Source organism: Perognathus longimembris, chromosome 3 (assembly GCF_023159225.1).
Source record: "Perognathus longimembris pacificus isolate PPM17 chromosome 3, ASM2315922v1, whole genome shotgun sequence".
NCBI lineage: Eukaryota > Metazoa > Chordata > Mammalia > Rodentia > Heteromyidae > Perognathus > Perognathus longimembris.
The window spans coordinates 110713656-110734744 of NC_063163.1; the positions used below are offsets into that span (position 1 = coordinate 110713656).

General features: G+C 39.1%; 1 protein-coding gene across 1 annotated transcript in view; it reads right to left on the reverse strand.

Moving 5' to 3' along the window:
* The window catches only part of Cwf19l2 (CWF19 like cell cycle control factor 2), a 38247-nt gene extending 17619 nt beyond the window's left edge, over positions 1 to 20628 (reverse strand). The window contains exons 1-11 of the mRNA XM_048343771.1: positions 20493 to 20628; positions 18310 to 18420; positions 16958 to 17077; positions 16418 to 16531; positions 15635 to 15754; positions 14532 to 14625; positions 9757 to 9872; positions 6712 to 7370; positions 5350 to 5440; positions 4412 to 4504; positions 1182 to 1298 (exon numbers count right to left, since the gene is read on the reverse strand). Of these exons, the coding sequence (XP_048199728.1) occupies positions 1182 to 1298; positions 4412 to 4504; positions 5350 to 5440; positions 6712 to 7370; positions 9757 to 9872; positions 14532 to 14625; positions 15635 to 15754; positions 16418 to 16531; positions 16958 to 17077; positions 18310 to 18420; positions 20493 to 20585 (1728 nt within the window). The 5' untranslated portion in view covers positions 20586 to 20628. The remainder of the gene's footprint in view (positions 1 to 1181; positions 1299 to 4411; positions 4505 to 5349; positions 5441 to 6711; positions 7371 to 9756; positions 9873 to 14531; positions 14626 to 15634; positions 15755 to 16417; positions 16532 to 16957; positions 17078 to 18309; positions 18421 to 20492) is intronic.
* Positions 20629 to 21089: the final 461 nt, after the last annotated feature.

Here is a 21089-nt window from a genome sequence, read left to right on the forward strand (position 1 = left end):
AACAGCAAACTCCAGTCCTAAATCAACATAAACCACTTCTATACGTAGATTGCACAGCAGTAACAACTTAAAAGGGCCCTCAGTGCCATGTGGACGTGAGTTAAGGAATCCTTGTTAACTCTGTCACTTCACACATTCAAACCTTAACTAAGCTCCTTTACATCCTCTCCAGGCCCTAGCTCCTCCCATAACATCAAAAGAGGGACCTAGCCCATTGCCATTTTGGAAAAGAATTAATCAGTATCTCTTAGCACTCAAAGAGCAAGCAACAAACATGTGAAAGAAAAAGTCTGAACAAACGATTCTTTGGTGTACTCAATTATCATCTGCATGATGTTCAAATTTAAAACGAAAAGTTAACACAGGAAAACTCAATATTGCTTTGTTGTTTTCAGCTCAAGAGCCTCATGGTGGTGCTAGAAACTAATTGGTGGAGCAAGAAGGTGGAAAAGCAAATTAGGTGCATGCAGGCTCACAGAACCCACACAATTAGGGCTTGACTGTGAGTGGACACCCCATCACCAGGTCTCAAAGTAGCTGTCTAGCACAGGCACCTGGTCTAGAAGAACAAGGTTTTCCACAAGAGACATGGAAAGTATGCAGTAAGAAGCTAAATTCAACATCAAAGAAATGCACACTAAAATTAAAATTGCCTTCATTTAATGTTATAATTTTTTGACAAAAAACATATTTTGTAAAAGGCAAAGAGATACAATTAAGAATAAAAGAAATAAGGGCTGGGGATATGGCCTAGTGGCGAGAGAGCTTGCCTCGTATACATGAGGCCCTGGGTTCAATTCCCCAGCACCACATATACAGAAAACGGCCAGAAGGGGCGCTGTGGCTCAAGTGGCAGAGTGCTAGCCTTGAGCAAAAAGAAGCCAGGGACAGTGCTCAGGCCCTGAGTCCAAGCCCCAGGACTGGCAAAAAAAAAGAAAGAAAGAACCTAATTAACTATTGTCTAATGGTTACATGAGGATGCTACAATAAAGAAAGTACTTTGTAGTCTAAGGTTGTGGTTCAATTAATAGACCCCTTGAGTTTAAACCCCAGAACAACAAACCAAGGACAAATATTTTAATGAAAGTAAAAAGCAAAAATAAACAAAAAACCTGAAGGGAAAAAAGGAATTCTGTCTAAGGGAAAAGGAAGCCTGATAAGCAGAGACACGTGACACATACCTTCTGTTTCTTCCCTTTTCCTGTCCTGGCTGCCAGCGGCCCTCCAGGTGCAGCCACGGGCCAAACTCTCCCAGACTCATCGCTTCTGACCAGAAGCACTTCTTGCTGCTCTTCATTCTATGAGAAGATCAGAGATAACTTGGAATAATTGTGGAAATTGCTGAATGCGTCTCTTCAGTAACAAAACAACATGAGAAAGATTCTAGTTCTCATAATATTGTGGATTATTTACCTCTATTACTATATTATAAAACTGCCATAATCTATTCGGAAAAACTGGGGAAAATACTCAGTATTTATTTAAAAAATTATTTAAAAAATATATAATCATAAAGTTCAGGCTTTCCTCTAGACACTAAGAGATAATAGAGTACCAGCAGCCCCCCAGGCATTACAGGAGAGTACCCGTCATTTATACAGCAGATGTTATGTCCAGGGGACACTTCTTAAGTTCAAGAAGTCACTAAAAGTTGAATACAAGAAACAAAGCAACTAAGTAATAAAGCAACTTGCTTACTGCCGTGACAGTTCTTGTCTCTTAGCAACCTTCAAATGCTTCATTTCTGACTTTTCTGAACAAATTATATCCCACATACCTAAAGACATACCTTTACTACAAAATTTTAACCAAATATATGCCTGGGACAATAAAGAATAAACTTTATTCCATGAATAAAATGGAACAATACTGGTAGATTTCTAGTAAAGAATATTAGGATATAAAGTCATTTTTAAAAATCAACAGGAAATAAGACTAAGAAAATTATTCAATTTTCCTCTCAAATCAGAATTAAATATAAAAGCCAATGTCAGTACCATTTTAACAGAGATTTAGTTCTTTTGAGGGAAAAAATTCCGCTCTATTACTGGTTTTCAAGAAATGGTTTTGGTTTTTTGGGGGAGAGGGTTGCAATCAATACTAAATGGAAAATAAAAATGATCACTACTTTTCTTTCTTAGGTGAAACAATTAACACTAGTAAAAACTTAAACTGTGAAGAATCTCTCTACTTGTTCTCTTACCAAATAATGAAGATGGGCAACACATTATAATCCAGCTTCGAACTTCATCACACTACTAAACCAATCTCTCTAAGGACTTCCAAATTACCAAATCCAATCAATGAATTTGATTTGAAACATTTTCTGCTTATTGCATTTCCAAGCTTTTGTTTTGTTTTTTGCCAGGCTTGAACTCAGGGCCTGAGCTCTGTCCCTGGCTTCTTTTTGCTCAAGGCTAGCACTCTACCACTTGAACCACAGCGCCACCTCTGGCTTTTTCTACACATGTGGTGCTGAAGAATCAAACCCATGGCTTCATGTATATGAGGCGAGCACTTTACCACTAGGCCATATTCCCAGGCCCATTTCCCAGCTTCTGAAACTCTTATTCTACCTTTATTTCTTTGACTCATCCATTTAATCATCAAACATTTTTAAGAAACTATATTTCTTCTTCAATGTGCTTAAAAAAATAAAGCCCCTGCCTTCAAGTTTACAGCCTAGTATGGGATTTACATCCTATGTGAACTGTCACAATTACAAAAACCACCTTCACCTACTCCTCCCTTTGTAACTTCCTCTCAAATGCTGATCCCAGAATCCCTGGGTTTTCAGTCTTCCACACTGAAACCTAATTACCATTCATAGTGTCAAAAACTTCAAGGCATCAACACAGCATAATCACGCTATTCTGTACTCAAAAACCTGCAAACCCTAAGAATCTCCTAATCACCACAATGCGAAGTACGACCACAGAACAGTGTGAGTCACCACTATACCAGCCATGAAATACTTGATACTAATCCAAGATGAGGTAAATAAAGAAACTGAATGTTTAGACACTTTTATAGCAGTCAACAGAGCAATCTTATGTTAATTCAATCTAAAATAAAAACCTGGCTGGACCCATGACTCAAAGGTATAGTACCTGCCTCAAAACCCAGCAAACCACACACACACACACACACACACACAAACACAAAAAAAAATTGGATTTAGTACTTCAAATGTTCTTTATTTCAATTTTCTATCATTCATTTGTATTGTATTTTAATTTTTTGTGTGTACCAGTCCTGGAGCAGTCTTTAGCCAGCCTGAGGCAAAGACACGAGACTAAATCATAACTCAAGCAAAAAAGAATTAATAGAAGGGCTCAAATGGTAGACCTGCCCAGAAAAGTATATATTTTACATTCATTACTTCATATAATAGCTTCTTGTTTCAGTCAGAAAACCTATCTCCTTCTCAATGACTTTTACTTTCATTCACTCCACTGCAGTATCATTGGTTTCCTTACTGTTCTTCCCACACATCTTTTCCCATCTCTGGGCCTCTAAATACTCTCTCCCTATGCCTAGAGCACTCTTCGTTCAAACACAGGTGCTCTCATTAGCTCACTGCAGGTCTCTACATCACAGTCCCTCGCTAGTGGGCATCAGCCTGTGCACTCAAATCCCCACCCACCATAGGATTAAAACTTGCAGACCAAGCACCAGTGGCTCATGCATGCCTGTAATCCTGGCTATTCAGAAGACTGAGACCTGAGGATCATGGCTCAAAGCCAGCCCAGGCAGGAAAGGCCGTAAGACTCCTATCTCCAATTAACCACCAAAAAACTGGAAATGACGCTGTGGCTCAAGTGGTAGGCTAGCCTTGAGTAAAAGAGCTCAGGTACAGAGTAGAGGCCCAGAGTTCAAGCCCCTTGAATGACCAAAAAGAAAAAAGAATAAATTTTTCTACTGTGCCATGCAATTTACTTAGCTATTATCTTACCACTGCCTTGCCTCTAACCCTATTAAACCTATTAAAGTGGAAGTTTCATGTTGGCAAGTGTTTTAATCTGTTTTGCTCAATAATGAATAGATGAATGAATCACAGAACGAAACTATTTGTCCCTTATTAAATGGATATCCAACTCAAGTTTCTTAGTCTTTAGGAAAAGAATTGAAGAGCCACATAGACTTCTACCACATACAGCAATAGAGTCTAGAATAAATGCAGGACTTCTTGGCCCCTGACTTAGGCTTCTTTCTATTAGAAAACTTGGGTGAAATTTTAAGAGGATAAATGAAAAGAAATTAAAAAAACAAGCAAACCATACATAGAAACACAGAGATGCATGTAGACACATCTCATATTAAAGGATCACAACTGCAAAATAGTCCTACACAGGTGACTGATTATGCAGGCAACAGTCTACCTACACAAACAGTAAGCTTTATTACTCACCTCTGACCCTGGTTTTTTTGACGGCATCTGTGTTACAGTTTCATTGAATTTATTTGCCTTTTCAAGTTGGGCTTTAAGTCTTTCAGCTAATTCCTCCAAAAGAAAAAAATAAGTAAAAATGGGTATGACATGTCTTTTAATTCTTCACTACATAATATTTCAAATATCTACAACAGAAATGAAAACAGCATAACAAGATCTCGTGCTGCTAACTTCAACGACCAATTCACAGCCTACTGCACTACATTTTAACCAACTGAGCTAACCCATAAAAGGATCTAATACAGTATCAAACACACATTCCTTGAATAAACAAATTAATCATTTTAAGAGCTCATTTTTAGGTTTTTAAGTAGCATTTTTTAAAATGTAGTAAGTATTCACTGTAAAATGGGAGTCCAGGAGCTGGTAGCTCATACCTGCAATACTAGCTATTCAGAAGGCTGATCTGAGACCTGCGGTTCAAAGCCCACCTAGGGAGCCCATGACACTCTTATCTTCAATAGACTACCAAAAAGCCAGAAGTAGAGCTGTGGCTTAAGTGGTAAAGCACAAGCCTTAAGCAAAAACAGCTCAAGGACAGTGCCCTGAGTTCAAGCCCTAAGACCCAAACAAATAAATAAAATACAATAAAATCGGGAACAAAATAGTGATATATTCAACTCTTTCAAATATATTCTGTTCCATAAATTAGAAAAGTTAAAAAATAAAAGTCACACAGTTCCCTTGGAACATTCATTTCAGAAATCTGATAGAGAAAATAAGACAATTCATTTGGAAAAGAATAGATAGTACTGTTTCTAGAAATGTTTAGGAATTTCAGTTGCAGTTATTTTTTAATGTATGTGATATTCACAGTGCTAAGGAACTTCCAAAAGCACTTGTACACATTAAATATTAACCTCTATTCTCCAAAAGAATAACATATAAGATCTTACCATATTCCCCATCATCTCTGCTTTGATAATCTTGGCCCCTAACTTGTTCTTCTCATCAACAGTCAGGATGTGCGTGGACTCACCCTCAGCACTACGGCAGGAACAAGACAGATGGAGAACACACAAAAAGTCAGTGCAAGTAACAACATCAATGATTTAATGTTACCTTTCGCATCAATAGGGGATCATGATTCTAACATATAAAAATTAGACTCAATGTTCAACTAAAAATCTGTTATGCAGCTATGATGCCCCAAAGTTTTAGTGACAATGAGGTAAACATAAAAATCAACTATGCTGGAGTGAAAGCATGGCTCAGCAGTAAAGTACCTGCCTAGCAAGTTTAAGGCCTGAAGTTCAAACCCCAGTACCACAGCAGCAGCAACAACAACATTTAACAGTTCCATATTCATTTAAAAAGGAAACAAAACTCAAAGACTGACACTTAGACAAAGGACACTATTTGAAATAATGCATCACTACAATTTTCCTTCCCCCCATGTTCTTTTAATCTATATTTCAAGAAGCAATTAAAACAAACAGTAGGAACACCACATTTATGTGATCAAAAGAACATTACAACTTTTTATATGCCTCTGTGGGTTGAGTTATTGCTTTTATCATCACTTATACTTTTTGTATAGTAACTATTTTTCAGTAGTTTTATCAAATTAAAATTCTAAGACATATCATTTTTATTGTTCAGATAATGTAATTTATTTGATTTTCAGGCAACCCAAATATATTTTAGACTTTTTTCTATAAATTTTAATTTTTTCTATAAACTTTTACTTCCTACTCAACATAACTCCTCTCAATTTACATTATTTCTCATTAAATTAATCTTCAAAAATTCTCTGAAAATGTACTGTTCCTACCTGCTCACCGGAAGAAATAGCCATGCATGTTAGGGAAATTGCTGCATGTGTCTAATGCAAAATAAAATAGATAACCACAGTTCACAATCCTTCTAAAGAGAACATGTTCAATTATGCTCCCGTGAAATCTGCCTGCTTCAGGGTATGTCTGTTAAATTTCTGTTTCCTAAATGAGAAATATCTTAGTAGCTTTTCCTCCTGCATTTTCTGCCTTTCTTTCCTTTCCAAGTACTTACGGATCTGACTTTCCATATCTAACTCACCTAGCCACCAAAATTATGTCTAATTCGCCTACTTTTTATCTCCACACTAGCCAGGTAGAATAATGAAGAAGTAAAGAAAGATAAACTGGATGAAGAGATTTCCCTGATATTTCTTTAAGTCTTTCCCTGTAGGACTGTCCAATATCTGAAGTCTGGTAAGCCTCTACTGTACAGTAGAAGGGAAAGAAGTCTGTCAGCGGGAGAGAAGAATGACAAAATACCTCTCAAGAGTAGACTTCATGTGCTGCAAATGTTCTCTTTGTGATGGGGCATCTCTCACGCTCTCAATCTGTAACTCTTCTCTTCCATCTCTGGGACTGTGTCGGCTGCCACCACTGCCCCTGGTTTCCAATGGCTTTGGATCTATACATTTCTTGTCTCCTTCTCTCCTCTCAGGGCAATGCCATGGTGTTTTTTCACTGTTTTCGTCACTGTTCTCCATGGGTTTTCGGAAACCACGACGCAAAGAACCCTGAGCTACGAGTGCTAAAGATGAAGCAGATGGTTCAAAACTTCTGACCTTGCAGTGAAAGGGAGGTTGGTCATCATCACAGGGTCTTAAGAATTTAGGTCTGGAATTCCTAGAAGAGAACTCTTGACTGTGCCTTGGGCTGGATTCTCTGGTACATGTTTCTAAAGACCCAGATCTCTTACTTTTTTCATCAGCATAAAACCGATCTTCATTGTTTCTGTTTCCTGTTGTACCGTATCTATCTCTTGAACTGTTGCTAGATTTTACCAAGTCTGACTTTCTACTTTCCTTATTATTTTGTGTTTCATCCAAATATGCTGGTTTCCTCCACCCATCTCGTCTATAATCTTCTTTTTTGAATGCAATTTTTTCGGCTTCTTCTAATTTCGACTGAAATATTTCCATCGACTACAAAGAAAAAAATAACAATATATCTAAAATTAAGAAAGATCCAGAAGAGAATGAGGGGAACAGAAGACACTGTACAAAAGGAAATATACTTACTTCAGTAATTGTAAATACCTCTGTACATTACCTTTAGAATAACAATAAAGTAAATTAACTTAAAAAAAGAAGGACTCAGTGACTTGATTCCCACTGTCATTGTACCATGATCCCTGTCAAGGTGTAGAATAAAATACATACTACCAGGAAGGCACCCATACAATCATCCCACATTAACACTGTTAAAAATAAGAGCAAGTGGGCTGGGAATACGGCCTAGTGGCAAGAGTGCTTGCCTCCTACACATGAAGCTCTCAGTTCGATTCCCCAGCACCACATATATGGAAAACAGCCAGAAGGGGCGCTGTGGCTCAGGTGGCAGAGTGCTAGCCTTGAGCGGGAAGAAGCCAGGGACAGTGCTCAGGCCCTGAGTCCAAGGCCCAGGACTGGCCAAAAAAAAAATAGGAGCAAGCAATGAAAATTTACCAAATACTCTGTACTAATTAATACAGAATACAACAAACATATAGTATTTTAAAATAATTCATACTGGAAATGAGATTCAAGGGGGTTACTAAATTCCTAAAAGACAACAGACTGATGGGGGAAAAAGTTCAAGAACAAGACTAATAAATTTAAAATTGTTCAAATAATATCCAGATATACCTATAGAATACAAAGTCATCAAAACAAAATTAGCCTGGGAATTCTAGTTGCAAGAAAAGAAATAAATAAAATAGCCTAGACAACTGATTCTAAATAACCTAACAGGTATATACTGATACTTCCACAAAGAAGAAACAAAGATATAGACAAAAAGTACATGTACACAAGAAAAGTGCCCCTGATCTTCCTAGCTGATCTTCCAGATCGGAAAGACTCAGTAATAGCCTTGTGAGATGGAACGAGAAGACAGAAAAAAACTTATACATAATCAAAAACTATTAATCCCCGAGTCTCCAAACTCAAAAGTAAATCCTTCACAAAGATGAATTGGTGAAGGGCTGCATTCGTGTGAGTAGGCATGTAGACAAGGTAGGAAGATAACACATCACTTACAGAGCAAAGAAAGTAAATGGGATTGGAAATGCGTACTGATGCACTGTTAAGTTTTAAGAGTACGTACAGGGCTGGGAATGTGGCTTAGCAGTAGAATATTTACCTAACATGCAAGCCCTGGGCTCCATTCCTCAGAACCACATAAACAGAAAAAGCTGGAAGTGGCACTGTGACTCAAGTGGCAGAGTGCTAGCCTTGAGCAAAAGAAGCTCAAGGGACAGTACCCAGGACCTGAATTCAAGCCCCCAAAATAATAAGAGTATATACTGTTATATAATTAAAAATCACCAGGTGCTGGTGGCTCACATCTGTAATCCTAACTACTCCGATGCTGAGATCCAAGGACTGTGATTCAAATCTAGCCTGGACAAGGAAGTCTGTGAAACTCCTTTTTGTTAGAAATTGCTCTCCCATGGTTTTGGAGGAGACAGAGAATTTTTTAAGTATTATTTTGCATTCAACTTGCTTCTTTTATTTATTGTCATTGTAAAGGTGATGTACAGAGGGGTTACAGTCAGGTAATGAGTACATTTCCTTTTTTTTTTTTTTTGCCAGTTCTGGGTCTTGATCTCTGGGTCTAGGCACTGTCCTTGCTCAAGGCTAGCACTCTACCACTTGAACTACAGTACCACTTCTGGCTTTTTCTGTGATTAGAGAGAACAGTCTCATGGACATTCCTGCCTGGGTTAGCTTCAACCACAATCCTTAGCTCTCAGCCTCCTGAGCAGTTAGAATTACAGACCTGAGACACCAGCACCCAGAGAATTACATTTCTTTTTGAACAGTGTCACCTCTTCCCTCAGTTTCACCCAGTTTTTCCCTTCCTCCCTCTCCCCTCCCCCATAAGATTCTTATCTCCAATTAGCCCCCAAAACCATAAGTGGAGCTATAGCTCAAATGGTAGGGCACTAGCCTTGAACACAACAGCTCAGAAACAGCACCCAAGCCCAGAGTTCAAATCCCAGGACTGACACTGACACACATACACACACACACACACACACACACACACACACACACACACACACTCTCACTCTCTATCTCTCTCTCTCTCTCTGGAAAAGGTTAAAATTCCTCAATATATCAAACAAATTTATGAAGTTTCAATAGTAGTTCACTCAAGAATATCTTCTATGCCATTTAAAATTTCTCACAAAAATGTTATTTTTACATTAAACACATACTTTAAGTAAGTTAAGTGTTTCATGGCACAAAACAAAGTTAAAGGCACTTAATTTTTGAAGTAACTCTAAAAATAATACATGCTTATCTCCTTACTAGATATACTTACCCCATACCTTTCAGATACAATATCCTCAAAATCTCTGTTTTCTTTTTCAGCTTGCTCCTTCATTCTTTGATAAGACTTCCTTAGCCAGCTTAATCCACCATCCTCTATTCCTGAAGCTAAGTTGCAATAACAGACAGTTTATATTGTTAATGTGGTCATCAAAGAACTGGTACTTGATTCTATCACTTCTTAAATATGAAATTGAATATTTTCCTTGCATATGTAAAAGCAATAAGCACATTTAAAATTATGTTTATTTGTTTAACACTACAGGGTTTGAATGTAAGGCCTCACACTTGCTTGGCTTATTTATTCAGCTGATGTTCTATCAATTCAGCCAGGCCTCCAACCCAACTTTTCGCTAGTTATTTGGAGTCTCACAAACTTTTCTCCCTGGAGTGGATTTGAACCTTGATCCTTTGGATCCCAGCCTCCTAATTAAATAGGATTATAGGCATGAGCTACCAGCATCTAGCTTCAATATATAATTCTCAAATTAGTTCTATCCAGTTTGATTATATTCTCTCATTCAAATCTCAAGTTTATCAAGCAATCTCTTCTTCTTTTTTTTTTTTTTTTCCAGTCCTGGGGCTTGGACTCAGGGCCTGAGCACTGTCCCTGGCTTCTTCTTTGCTCAAGGCTAGCACTCTGCCACTTGAGCCACAGCACCACTTCTGGCCATTTTCTCTATATGTGGTGCTGGGGAATCGAACCCAGGGCTTCATGTATGGGGGGCAAGCACTCTTGCCGCTAGGCCATATTCCCAGCCCCTCAAGCAATCTCTTCTAAAACAATTGTGGCCTTGCTATACTTTGTACTTCAAGCCTAGATGTCTAGATAATACTTACATTTTTCACTCAAAAGTTTGTTTTTGCTTTTCTCTTATTTATAGTCTATGAGTGCAAAATTAAAAGTGTAACCCCTCACAGATCTGAGCCTAAATCTGCAATCTACACAGTGCTAAGTAGAGAAGGCAGTAACTTTCCTACTGCCCCAGCTATCTCATTAAACTGTTCACCCCTCAGGATGAAGTGTGAATCTAATACAGTGCTAGTGGGCACAGCTCTGATTCTAAAAATGTAACACAGCTTAGAGAAACAAACACAAGTGTTTTTATTCTCTTATGGTGCTATTTATGAGGGAAATTTAAAACAAATATTTCCAGCTAATTCAGGCATAAGTGAAAACTATAGTGTTAAAAGTATTTACATGGGGCTGGGGATATGGCCTAGTGGCAAGAGTGCCTGCCTCATATACATGAGGCCCTGGGTTCGATTCCCCAGCACCACATATACAGAAAATGGCCAGAAGTGGCGCTGTGGCTCAAGTGGCAGAGTGCTAGCCTTGAGCAAAAAGAAGCCAGGGACAGTGCTCAGGCCCTGAGTCCAAGCCCCAGGACTGGCCAAAAAAAAAAGTATTTACACAATATCAACAAACTGCGTTGAAGATATATTTTCTCCAGCATTCTTAATAGACTTCTAGTTAAAACAATACTAATGAAGTCTTTTAGTATGAGAAAACACCAAATTTAAATATTTAAAAAGCAAACAAAAATACCAACTTGCAGTATCATCAAGACCAATCAACAAATATTTACTGAATATTTACCATTTATGTGAAAACATGTTAAATACAGAATGTAAAAGCAAGAATACAGCTAGTTTTCTATGCTGAGATAAAGATAGTGTAAATCAGAATAGCAAACTCACTGCTATGCAGTGTTGATATGTATTTGTACTTCAAAACTTTTTTATTAAAAAGTCAAAATTAAACAATGCTTCAAACATAATTCAAAGGTCAACAAAATACAACCAATGAATCTGGGGTGTCTCCCCTAGTTCTCTAAAAATAGAATAACTATCAGGAGACCTAAATTTTAGTCATGCTACTACTATTAAAAAGCCATAAAGATCAAAAGATAGTCATTCACTTCTTTGGAGCTTTGCTTCTTCATCTACTAAAGAAGGTGGTTGATGAAAGCCACCTTCCGAAGTCCTTCCAAAGTCCTTCCAAGACAAAAACTTGAGCAGAGAAAGTCAAAAGATAGAGGGGGAAAAGAATCAACAGAAAAGGCAAAATCACACTCAAAGAATCTATAAGGAAGAATTTCTACTAGCATATGATAATAAACTCAAGTGTTCTAAAGAATCCAGACAAGGAATCTGAGACTTGAGTTCTAGCTGTACTCACAGACTACAGGAAAATTACCTAACTGCTCCAAGCCTCTGTTTCTTGAACTAAAATTAGGACAGTGATATCCATTCTACCTTTCTCATATGGTTGCTATGAAAAGAAGCTGATTTATAAATGTGCTGTGTAAACTCTAAAATTAAATAGATATTCCCATTATTAAGATATGATTGTAGGGCTGGGGATATAGCCTAGTGGCAAGAGTGCCTGCCTCGGATACACGAGGCCCTAGGTTCGATTCCCCAGCACCACATATACAGAAAACGGCCAGAAGCGGCGCGGTGGCTCAAGTGGGAGAGTGCTAGCCTTGAGCGGGAAGAAGCCAGGGACAGTGCTCAGGCCCTGAGTCCAAGGCCCAGGACTGGCCAAAAAAAAAAAAAAAAGATACGATTGTAAACAATTTTCTATCAGTTCTGAAAATGACTGGCTTACTTTTCCACTAGTTTCTGCTAAGGAAAAGAGTAAAATCAACAAAGTAATTTCTGAAAACGTATCATTACCCAAAAAACTGTTGACAAAACCTTTCCAAAACTTTTAATCACCGAACAAATTTTTGACATCATTACTGAAGTAGTCAGTATATTTCAGATACTATGCAAAAAGATTTTTAATTTAATCTCCACAGAAATAATTTAAGATAGATGCTATCATTATTCCCTATTAGGCTCAGGAATGTTAGAAAACTCTCCCCAAAAAAATCATAAAACTGATTAATAGAAATGCCCAATTGAATCTCAAGTAGTCTGACTACACAGTCTAAGTCTATGCCAACAAAACCTGTTACCTCTACTGCCTTAGTAGAGACAAAACATTCTCAATACTGTGTAACACTTTTGAGGTGTCTAAACAAGAATGATAACGCTAGCCACATATGTAGAAAAACCCACAAATCATTTTCAGTTCTAGGCTCCAAGCCTCTGACAAGCGAGCAAAATGAGTCCTTGAGAACAGCTCTGTGAAAGCTTTACTAAGACCACCTTCGTCCCACTTCTGCTCTTTGTACCAGCTAAAAAGACACTACTTAAGGATAAACTACCTCTCTGCTACCTTTTGACTATCAACACCCAAAGGCTGAATCTGATGATCCTCATCTTCTCAATGATGAATTTATTGACTGTCCACTGATCCTAGGCAAGGTAAAAGTATGCATCATGAAGTCAGGCTACTTCCCCTAACTGCTAAGTTTCTATAGAGAAAGGTACTAGGGCTCAACCTAGCACAAACACATCTGCCCATGCTATAGGAAAAAGAAAAACTCTGTCATTCTTAACAACTTCAGTAAAACTGCTAAACAAAAAATTATTAAGAAACCTATTTGTGGGGCTGGGGATATGGCCTAGTGGCAAGAGTGCCTGCCTCGGATACACGAGGCCCTAGGTTCGATTCCCCAGCACCACATATACAGAAAACAGCCAGAAGCGGCGCTGTGGCTCAAGTGGCAGAGTGCTAGCCTTGAGCGGGAAGAAGCCAGGGACAGTGCTCAGGCCCGGAGTCCAAGGCCCAGGACTGGCAAAAAAAAAAAAGAAACCTATTTGTGGCTCTGAGTGGCTTTAGGTACATACAAAATAAAAAAAGATTTAAATAAACAATCAAAAAATAAATAATGCATATAAAGCAAGAAAATATAATAGGTAGAGGCATAAAAGTGATTTTTTGGTACCTGTCTTGTGACTTGAACTCAGGACCAGAGCACTCTCCCTGAGCTTTTGTGCACAAAGTTAATGCTCTACTATTTGAGCCACAGCTCCACTTCCAGAATTTTTAGTGTTTAGTTAGAGATAAAGAATATCACAGACGTTACCTGCCCAAGATGGTTTTGAAACATGATCCTCAGATCTCAGCCTCCTGAGATGCTAGGATTACAGGTATAAGCTATTGGTGCCTGGCTATCTCAGTAATTTTTAACTAAGTGAAAAAGAATGTTTTTGTGGCTCGTACTTTGTCTCCATCTGCTGGAAAAGAACAACACTTTCCTAAGATCAATACAAATTTTATGAATACTGGAAAAGAAGCACTTTCTAAAGATATGAAATCACATCTTAATGTTTCCACACTATTTACATACAATTTCACACTTAATAATTTTTACATTTTCCTAGTTAATATAATAAATGAAAGGCATCATACTTTATATTAACCCACTTAAAATAAAAATTTATAAATGAAAACATTACAGAGTGGGACTGGGCCTAGTGGCAAGAATGCTTGCCTTGCATACATGAAGCCCTAGGTTCGATTCCTCAGTACCACACATATAAAAAAGCCAGAGGTGGCGCTGTGGCTCAAGTGGTAGAGTGCTAGCCTTAAGCAAAAAGAAGCCAGGGACAGTGCTCAGGCCGAGTTCAAGCCCCAAGACTGGCCAAAAAAAAAAAAAAAAAAGCATTACAGAGTATAAAAATAATCAGTTTGAACCCAAATATATAACTGAAATAAGCTTCTTAGGTAGTAATGACTTACTCAAGGCTTCAAAAAATTCTAAGTATTTTATCCATGCTTTGTTGTAAAATCAGGCTATTCTCTTAACACCAAGTTATAAGAACCAAGAAACATCTATGTATCTACAAGCACAACATGCAGATGGATACCTTTAGTAACTGAAGACACACCACAGTCTTCTGATGGAAGGCCTGTCCCGCCATCCTTCCAATATGGGTTCAATTCTCTTTCCAGCAGTTTGGACTAGGGAAAACAGAAAGGTATTAGGTGTAGAAGATATAACTGTCAATGAAACTGACTCAGCCCTAACTGGCTTATTATAAAGCAAGGAATACAGACAATACATAATGGATACCTGCTCTAAAGATAGAAATACCAAATATGAATGTCACATAAAAAATTCCAACTTGTCTCACACTGAGGGATCAAAGACTCCCTAGAGGAAGTAGTATGTGGTAGCCTCAGACAGATGAGCAGAAATTGCTTTAGTTTCTGTTAAGGACATGGGGAGGGGGTAGAGAACACACAAACATTCCAGTATGTTCATTACACCTATGGAAAGAAAATACAACGATTTCAAGGAAATCAATCTAACTTAAGACTAGTTAGAAATTAGGAGTGTACACAATAGAGACAGTGAGTCTAGGTTGGAGAATAATCACAGCCTAAGCCACGTTATCCACTTTGAATTGCCCTGGGGCTTGTGCTGGGGGCAAAGATAACTCATAGAGTGATCATCTCTGGTCTAGGGAAAAGCTGCCTGAAGAAGCTTCATGCCTCATTACTAGCTGGATTCCGACTTCAGCCTCCTTTTTTCCCCCAGTTTGACTTTGTTTTGCCTCTAAAGATGTGAAAACAAAGAAGTGAAAACAATCAAATATAAACTATACATGCTCATTTTGTATTTCAGAATCTCTAAGTGTGATAAAATGGAAGCCTCTTATGATAACTAATTCAATGTGTTTCACTTGAAAAGGAAATCAGGGGTCCAGTCTTAATTCAGTGACGGTAACATCCACTCAATATTCACTCAGCTAGACATGCCCTAGATTTATAAATCTAATAAACTCATTTCCTATAGGAAACTAAGAGTCAAGGCATTTATGTTATAGTTCATGATAGTCCACATTCATTATATTAAATGTCATGAAAGATAAAATACTTTACAAATGAAGCTATTTATATAACTGTCTTCACAGTTTATTAAAGGCAATTTAATTTAGAAAATTAAGCATTTCAAAAACACTCTTACCCGTTCCAGGGCTTCAGTTTTCTCTTGCTCTATTTTTCTTATGGTTTCCTTTTCAGCTTTGAGTGATGCTGACGACACAGTTTTAACAGACATAAAATCGACAGTCATCCACTCATCCCTCTGTTGAAAAGAAAAGGAGGCCACTTCATTCTGAACTGATTAGAATTTGCTAAGAGCAGGGACTCGGAAGGCACTTGAGCAGGATCAAACCCTACACGGCTATATGCCTTTAAGCAAGCTTCTCTCCCTTACAGGAGACACAATGCTACCTTTCAGGGTTTTCAGGGGTACCCAAGGTAACAAGAATAGAGCACCGAAGCAAAAGGCCTGACACACAGCAATCAAACATTAGTCCCCATCTTTCTTCCTTTACCTGTGGTGGAGTGGACAAATTATATCCTTCCTTAAACATATCAACTATAATTCAAACTCTGTTGAACTATTCACCTGAAAGTATTCGAACACATTTTAATGTATGATGAGAGAACAAACACTGTGACAGAACTCTGCCCACATAGAAGGGTTAGACAGGAAACAGTGCAAGGCTACCCACATCTGAGGGGCAAGTACCACCTCTTTCAACAAGCAGAAGCTGGAAACTCTAAGGGTGCAGTACAGATGTCTCACAACGCATGGCAGATGTTCAGCAAACAGCTTCATTACCAAAAATCATTCAGAAACCACAAATTGCTTCTGAGACTAATTTTTTCTCCTGGAGAAATTATAATCATGTTCCATCTTGACATTCAGCTATTCCTAGAAGCTGCCACTTCTTTCACTCACCTGAATAACTTGGCTGTCCTCTTCTTTTTCAGACTTTTCACCCTTCACTTTCCAGGCCTTTTCTTTGCCAGGAGGCTGGGAAGGAACAGCCTCAACCCATTCATCTTCCGAGCTCTAGGAATATTTATCACATAAGTGAAATTCACAAGCTTCCCTATGCTCTTCAGATGACTCATAGGTAAAATGCTCCCGCTGGATTTCTCCTTTTTTCTTGCCCCTTCTTTTTATAATACTGATCATTCCCAGCTGTTCCCTCAACTTTCTAATCACTTGAGTACAAGCACCATTCGTCACTCCCTATCTGGCTCTTCACTGTGAGTGTTTCACTCCCAGTTCCCCTAGGGATGTCATCCATTCTAATGGCGCCACAAACACTGCTACCTAAATCACATCCCCACCCGCTTTCCTGTCTCTAAACTAAAGATCTACATTGCTTACATCTCCTGGACATCCTCACATCAATGTCTTCTACACATTTTTACATCATATCTAGTAAATTTTCTCAAATAGCTGTTTTGGTTAGTTTTAGTATGTACTTACTGATGAACTATCAGTTGACTCATTTTTTTCATATTTCTGTTTCTTGCTCTTTTTTTTCTTTTCTTTCTTCGCTTTCTTTGAATGCTTTTCCTTTTTCTTCTTCTTCTTCACAGAATGTTCCTGTAAGCAATTAAATTTTAAACAAAGAAAGAAATGTATTAAAAATGAAGCCATTTTGAAGGGATAAAAAAAATCCATACTCAAAGGCACTTTAAATCTTTCAGAAAGAGAAACCAAGATCACAACTAAATACATGAAACCTTCCAAGAAACTTTAAAATATTTTCTTTAAGGCAGAAACTACTGATAAATGATATAGCTCATAAAAATTACAGAAATGTTTAGGTGTAAATACATGTGACAGATATTTTTAAGTAAACACTCACACATACATATATATATACACAAATATACAAACATGTGTATATAAACATACACACAAACATAACACATATAATTCCTCTATAGTCTCCCCCAGGAAGTGGTGCTATGGCTCAAGTGGTAGAGAGCTAGCCTTGAGCTGAAGAGTTCAGGGACAGTGCCCATGCCCAGAGTTCAAGCCTCACAACTGACAAAAACAAACAAACAAAACCGAACATGTATATAGTCTCCCCAAACATCTGAGTAAAATTATTAGGCCATAAAGCATATACTAAAACAGCATGAATTAAAAGCAGGTGGGGAAGGGAAACAGGAGAGGGAAGCAAAATCACAAAGTAGCAGGAGGAGATGGAAGGGAAAGGGCAGATGCCAATTGAAGGATAAAGAACTCAGGCTGAAGGAAAAAAATGTAATGATTTACTGCACAGCCTGGTAACCACAGTTAAGAGAAATGTGTTGAATATTTCAAAATTACAAAACATTTTTGTGATTTTTTTTATGTTCTCACCACAAAAAAAGGAGTGATATGAAAGATGGGTTACTAAGTTTTTCTAATGTATACATAGAACAAAATACTAGACTGTACTCCATAAATATAAATGGGTACTGTTGATTTTTCTTTAATTTAAAAGAGGAGAAAATGAAGCTTAAGTCTCCTCCCTCTAAAAAAGATTAAAAGAACATAATAGGATATAAAATTTAAGATGTATACTTTTAAGTCCACAAGCTTCCTACAAAGACTAGGAACTTGAAGCTAAATTTTCCATGAGCCAAAACAAATAAAATCTTTTAGCGCCATGACATCCAAAATATTACAATACTTTTGCCAGAGCTAAAACTATTCAATACTGCCAACTATGTAATATTCATTCTGTAACTTATGAAAACAGTAAATAAAACTGTTCTGTCAGTACTAATTTGATTAGTGTGGAAAGAGATAGGTATCCTTCCCCCAAATAAACATGGTAATACCTCTGAGAATTGTTCAATTCGCTCATTCACATCAGGTAGCATCCATGTGTCCTCACCTCGAAGCCGCTTAAGTTCTTTACGCTTTTCTTCTTTTTCAAAACTGGCTTTGGCCTACAACATGAAAAAAAATGGCAATGAATGCAACTGCTTTTCCAAAAAAGGAAAATGAAAACAAATACCACTTTGCTATAGAGGCACCTGAGTGGATATAGAGGTCAAAAGTGAATTAATGGTCTATGCCTGCCAGGAATTTTCTTCTGCTAGTGTAAAAATGACTTTAAAATATTGGGCTGGGAATATGGCCTAGTGGCAAGAGCGCTTGCCTCCTACACATGAAGCTCTCGGTTCGATTCCCCAGCACCACATATATAGAAAACGGTCAGAAGTGGGGCTGTGACTCAAGTGGCTGAGTGCTAGCCTTGAGCAAAAAGAAGCCAGGGACAGTGCTCAGGCCCTGAGTCCAAGTCCCAGGTCTGGCCAAAAAAATAAAAATAAAAATAAATAAAATAAATATCCCTTGGGCATTACTAACCTGCAATACACTGAATCACCTCTATCTAATTCTATCATTGATAGAATTCCAGGCCATCCCTTCTCCATCTCAATATGACTTGGAATCCTGTTTCCTTCCCAACTTGCGGCTACTCCCTTAGACTTTCACAACAATCAGGAGTCTGACCTTCAACAAGGAGACTGACCTTCATGCCTTAAACAGGCAATGCCTATACTCCTAATACTTAGCCCCCAAAGGATGCCTTAGGAAAAAAATCATCTTTCTAAAAGGAAATGACCATATTGCTAATTTCTATTCACTCTTCCACAATAGTGATGTAAAACCAGTTTTTTCCAGGAGGTTGTTTCTGCTCTCTCATTTTTCCTCCCAAACTCCAAAACTGGATTCAGTCCTTCTCAAACCCCATGTATATATCTACTATAAAATGTATCATAGATTATAAAGCCTACTTCCTCTAAAAACTGCCAGAATATGATACAGACAAGAATAGAGAGCATGTAATACACATATTATGAAATCAAAGAATGGTATCAACTATTCACCTGTCCAGACCAATTGCTCCCTTCTGGTTGTAGCCACTATTCAGCCTTCGGTCTCCTCTACTTTATCGCCACTGACCCCTTATACACAAGCATTTCAATTCATTTAAAACATATCTGAAAACAAAACAAAAACCTACACTCTACTCTTTGTGGTTCAACAATTACAACTGTGCCCTTTCATTGTCACACTTCTCTTATCTTTCCCTGAGTCTGGAAATCAGAAACCAGGACCCTCACACATGCTAAGCAAGTGTTTCACAACTGAACAAGACCGCCTCCCCCTTCTTTTGGTTATCACAGTTCTTACATCTTGAATAGCTTGTCAGGTAATTCAGTGGTTCACTCTATTTTTATGTTACCTCTCTGCATCTCAGTTTTTTTTTTTTAATGTTTTGTTTTTGTTTGTTTTGTCGGTCGTGGGGCTTGAACTCAGGGCCTGAGTGCTGTCCCTGGGTTTTAGGTAGAGCTCAATGTTTGAGCTCTACCACTTTGAGCCACAGCTCTACTTCCCTGTTTGTTTGGGTTGTTGTTGTTGGGTTTTTGTTTGTTTTTTTTGGGGGGGGAGGTAAATGGTGATTGCAGATAAGAGTCTCATGGACTTTCCTGCCCCGGCTGGCTTCGAACCGCAATCCTCAGATCTCGGCCTCCTGAGTAGCTAGGATTACAGGCGTGAGACACCAACAGCGGGCTGCATCTCTTTTTTTTTTTTTTTTTTTTTCTCAGCCTTTGGGGAGGGGGGCAGATTTCCTGCATCTCGGGTGTGAGGTCTTGTTTCGATCCGCGCAGGCTGACAAGTCTGGGATGTAAGCCTGCAGCGAGTCAGGTGTGAACGAACCGCCGGCCTACTCCAATGCGCCTGCCTTATGCACCTGGAAAAGATGCATTTCATCTCGGGAAAGACGGACCGCGAGATGCCCCGTCAGAGTACTCGCGGGTGCGGAGCAAGGGGGGGGTGGGGGAGGTGTGGAGAACCGAGGGCTTAGAGGGGAGGGGCCTCGGGGGTCCGGAAGCAGACGTCTGAAGAGACACCCGGGGTACCACACTGCCACGGGGGACCCCTCTCGGAGAAAGAGCGGGAGGGTTCCCCCCCCCCCAGCTCCACAGAACGACAACAAAAACAGGAGTACCTGACGCAGCACCTCGGCCCTGGCACTTCGGAGCTGCTCTTTACGGTCTTCGATACTCTTGGCGCTTTCAAACCTCACACCGGAGGCCGCCATCGTTGTTTTCGCCGTAAAGCGAGGAGGCCGTCCGTCAGGCAAACCTCGCTTTGCGACTCCGGTCGTAATTTTTAGTAAACAAACCGGGACTCCCGAGTACAGGGCAGAAAGGGGCGTGGCTCTGACAACAGCGCATGCGCACACGTGAGGCTTCCGGCAATAAGACCGACACCGTCTTAAATGGGGAGCCAGGCAGGCACTGTGGTGATACCCACGCTCCCGCTGCGCCCACCAAGAGGCGGGCACCGAGGTTTTCCTGAAGGAAATGGAAAGGAAAGGTGGGCGCCGGTAGCCCACGCCTGTACTCCTAGCTACTCAGGAGGCTGAGATCAGAGGATCGCGGTTCAAAGCCAGCCTGGACCGGAAAGTCCGCGTGACTCTTACGTCCAATTAACCACCAGAAAACTGGAAGTGGCGCTGTGGCTCAAGTGGTAGAGCACTAGCCTTGAGCTGATAAGCTCAGGGACACGAGCCTAGGCCTTGAGGTTCAAACCCCACAACAGA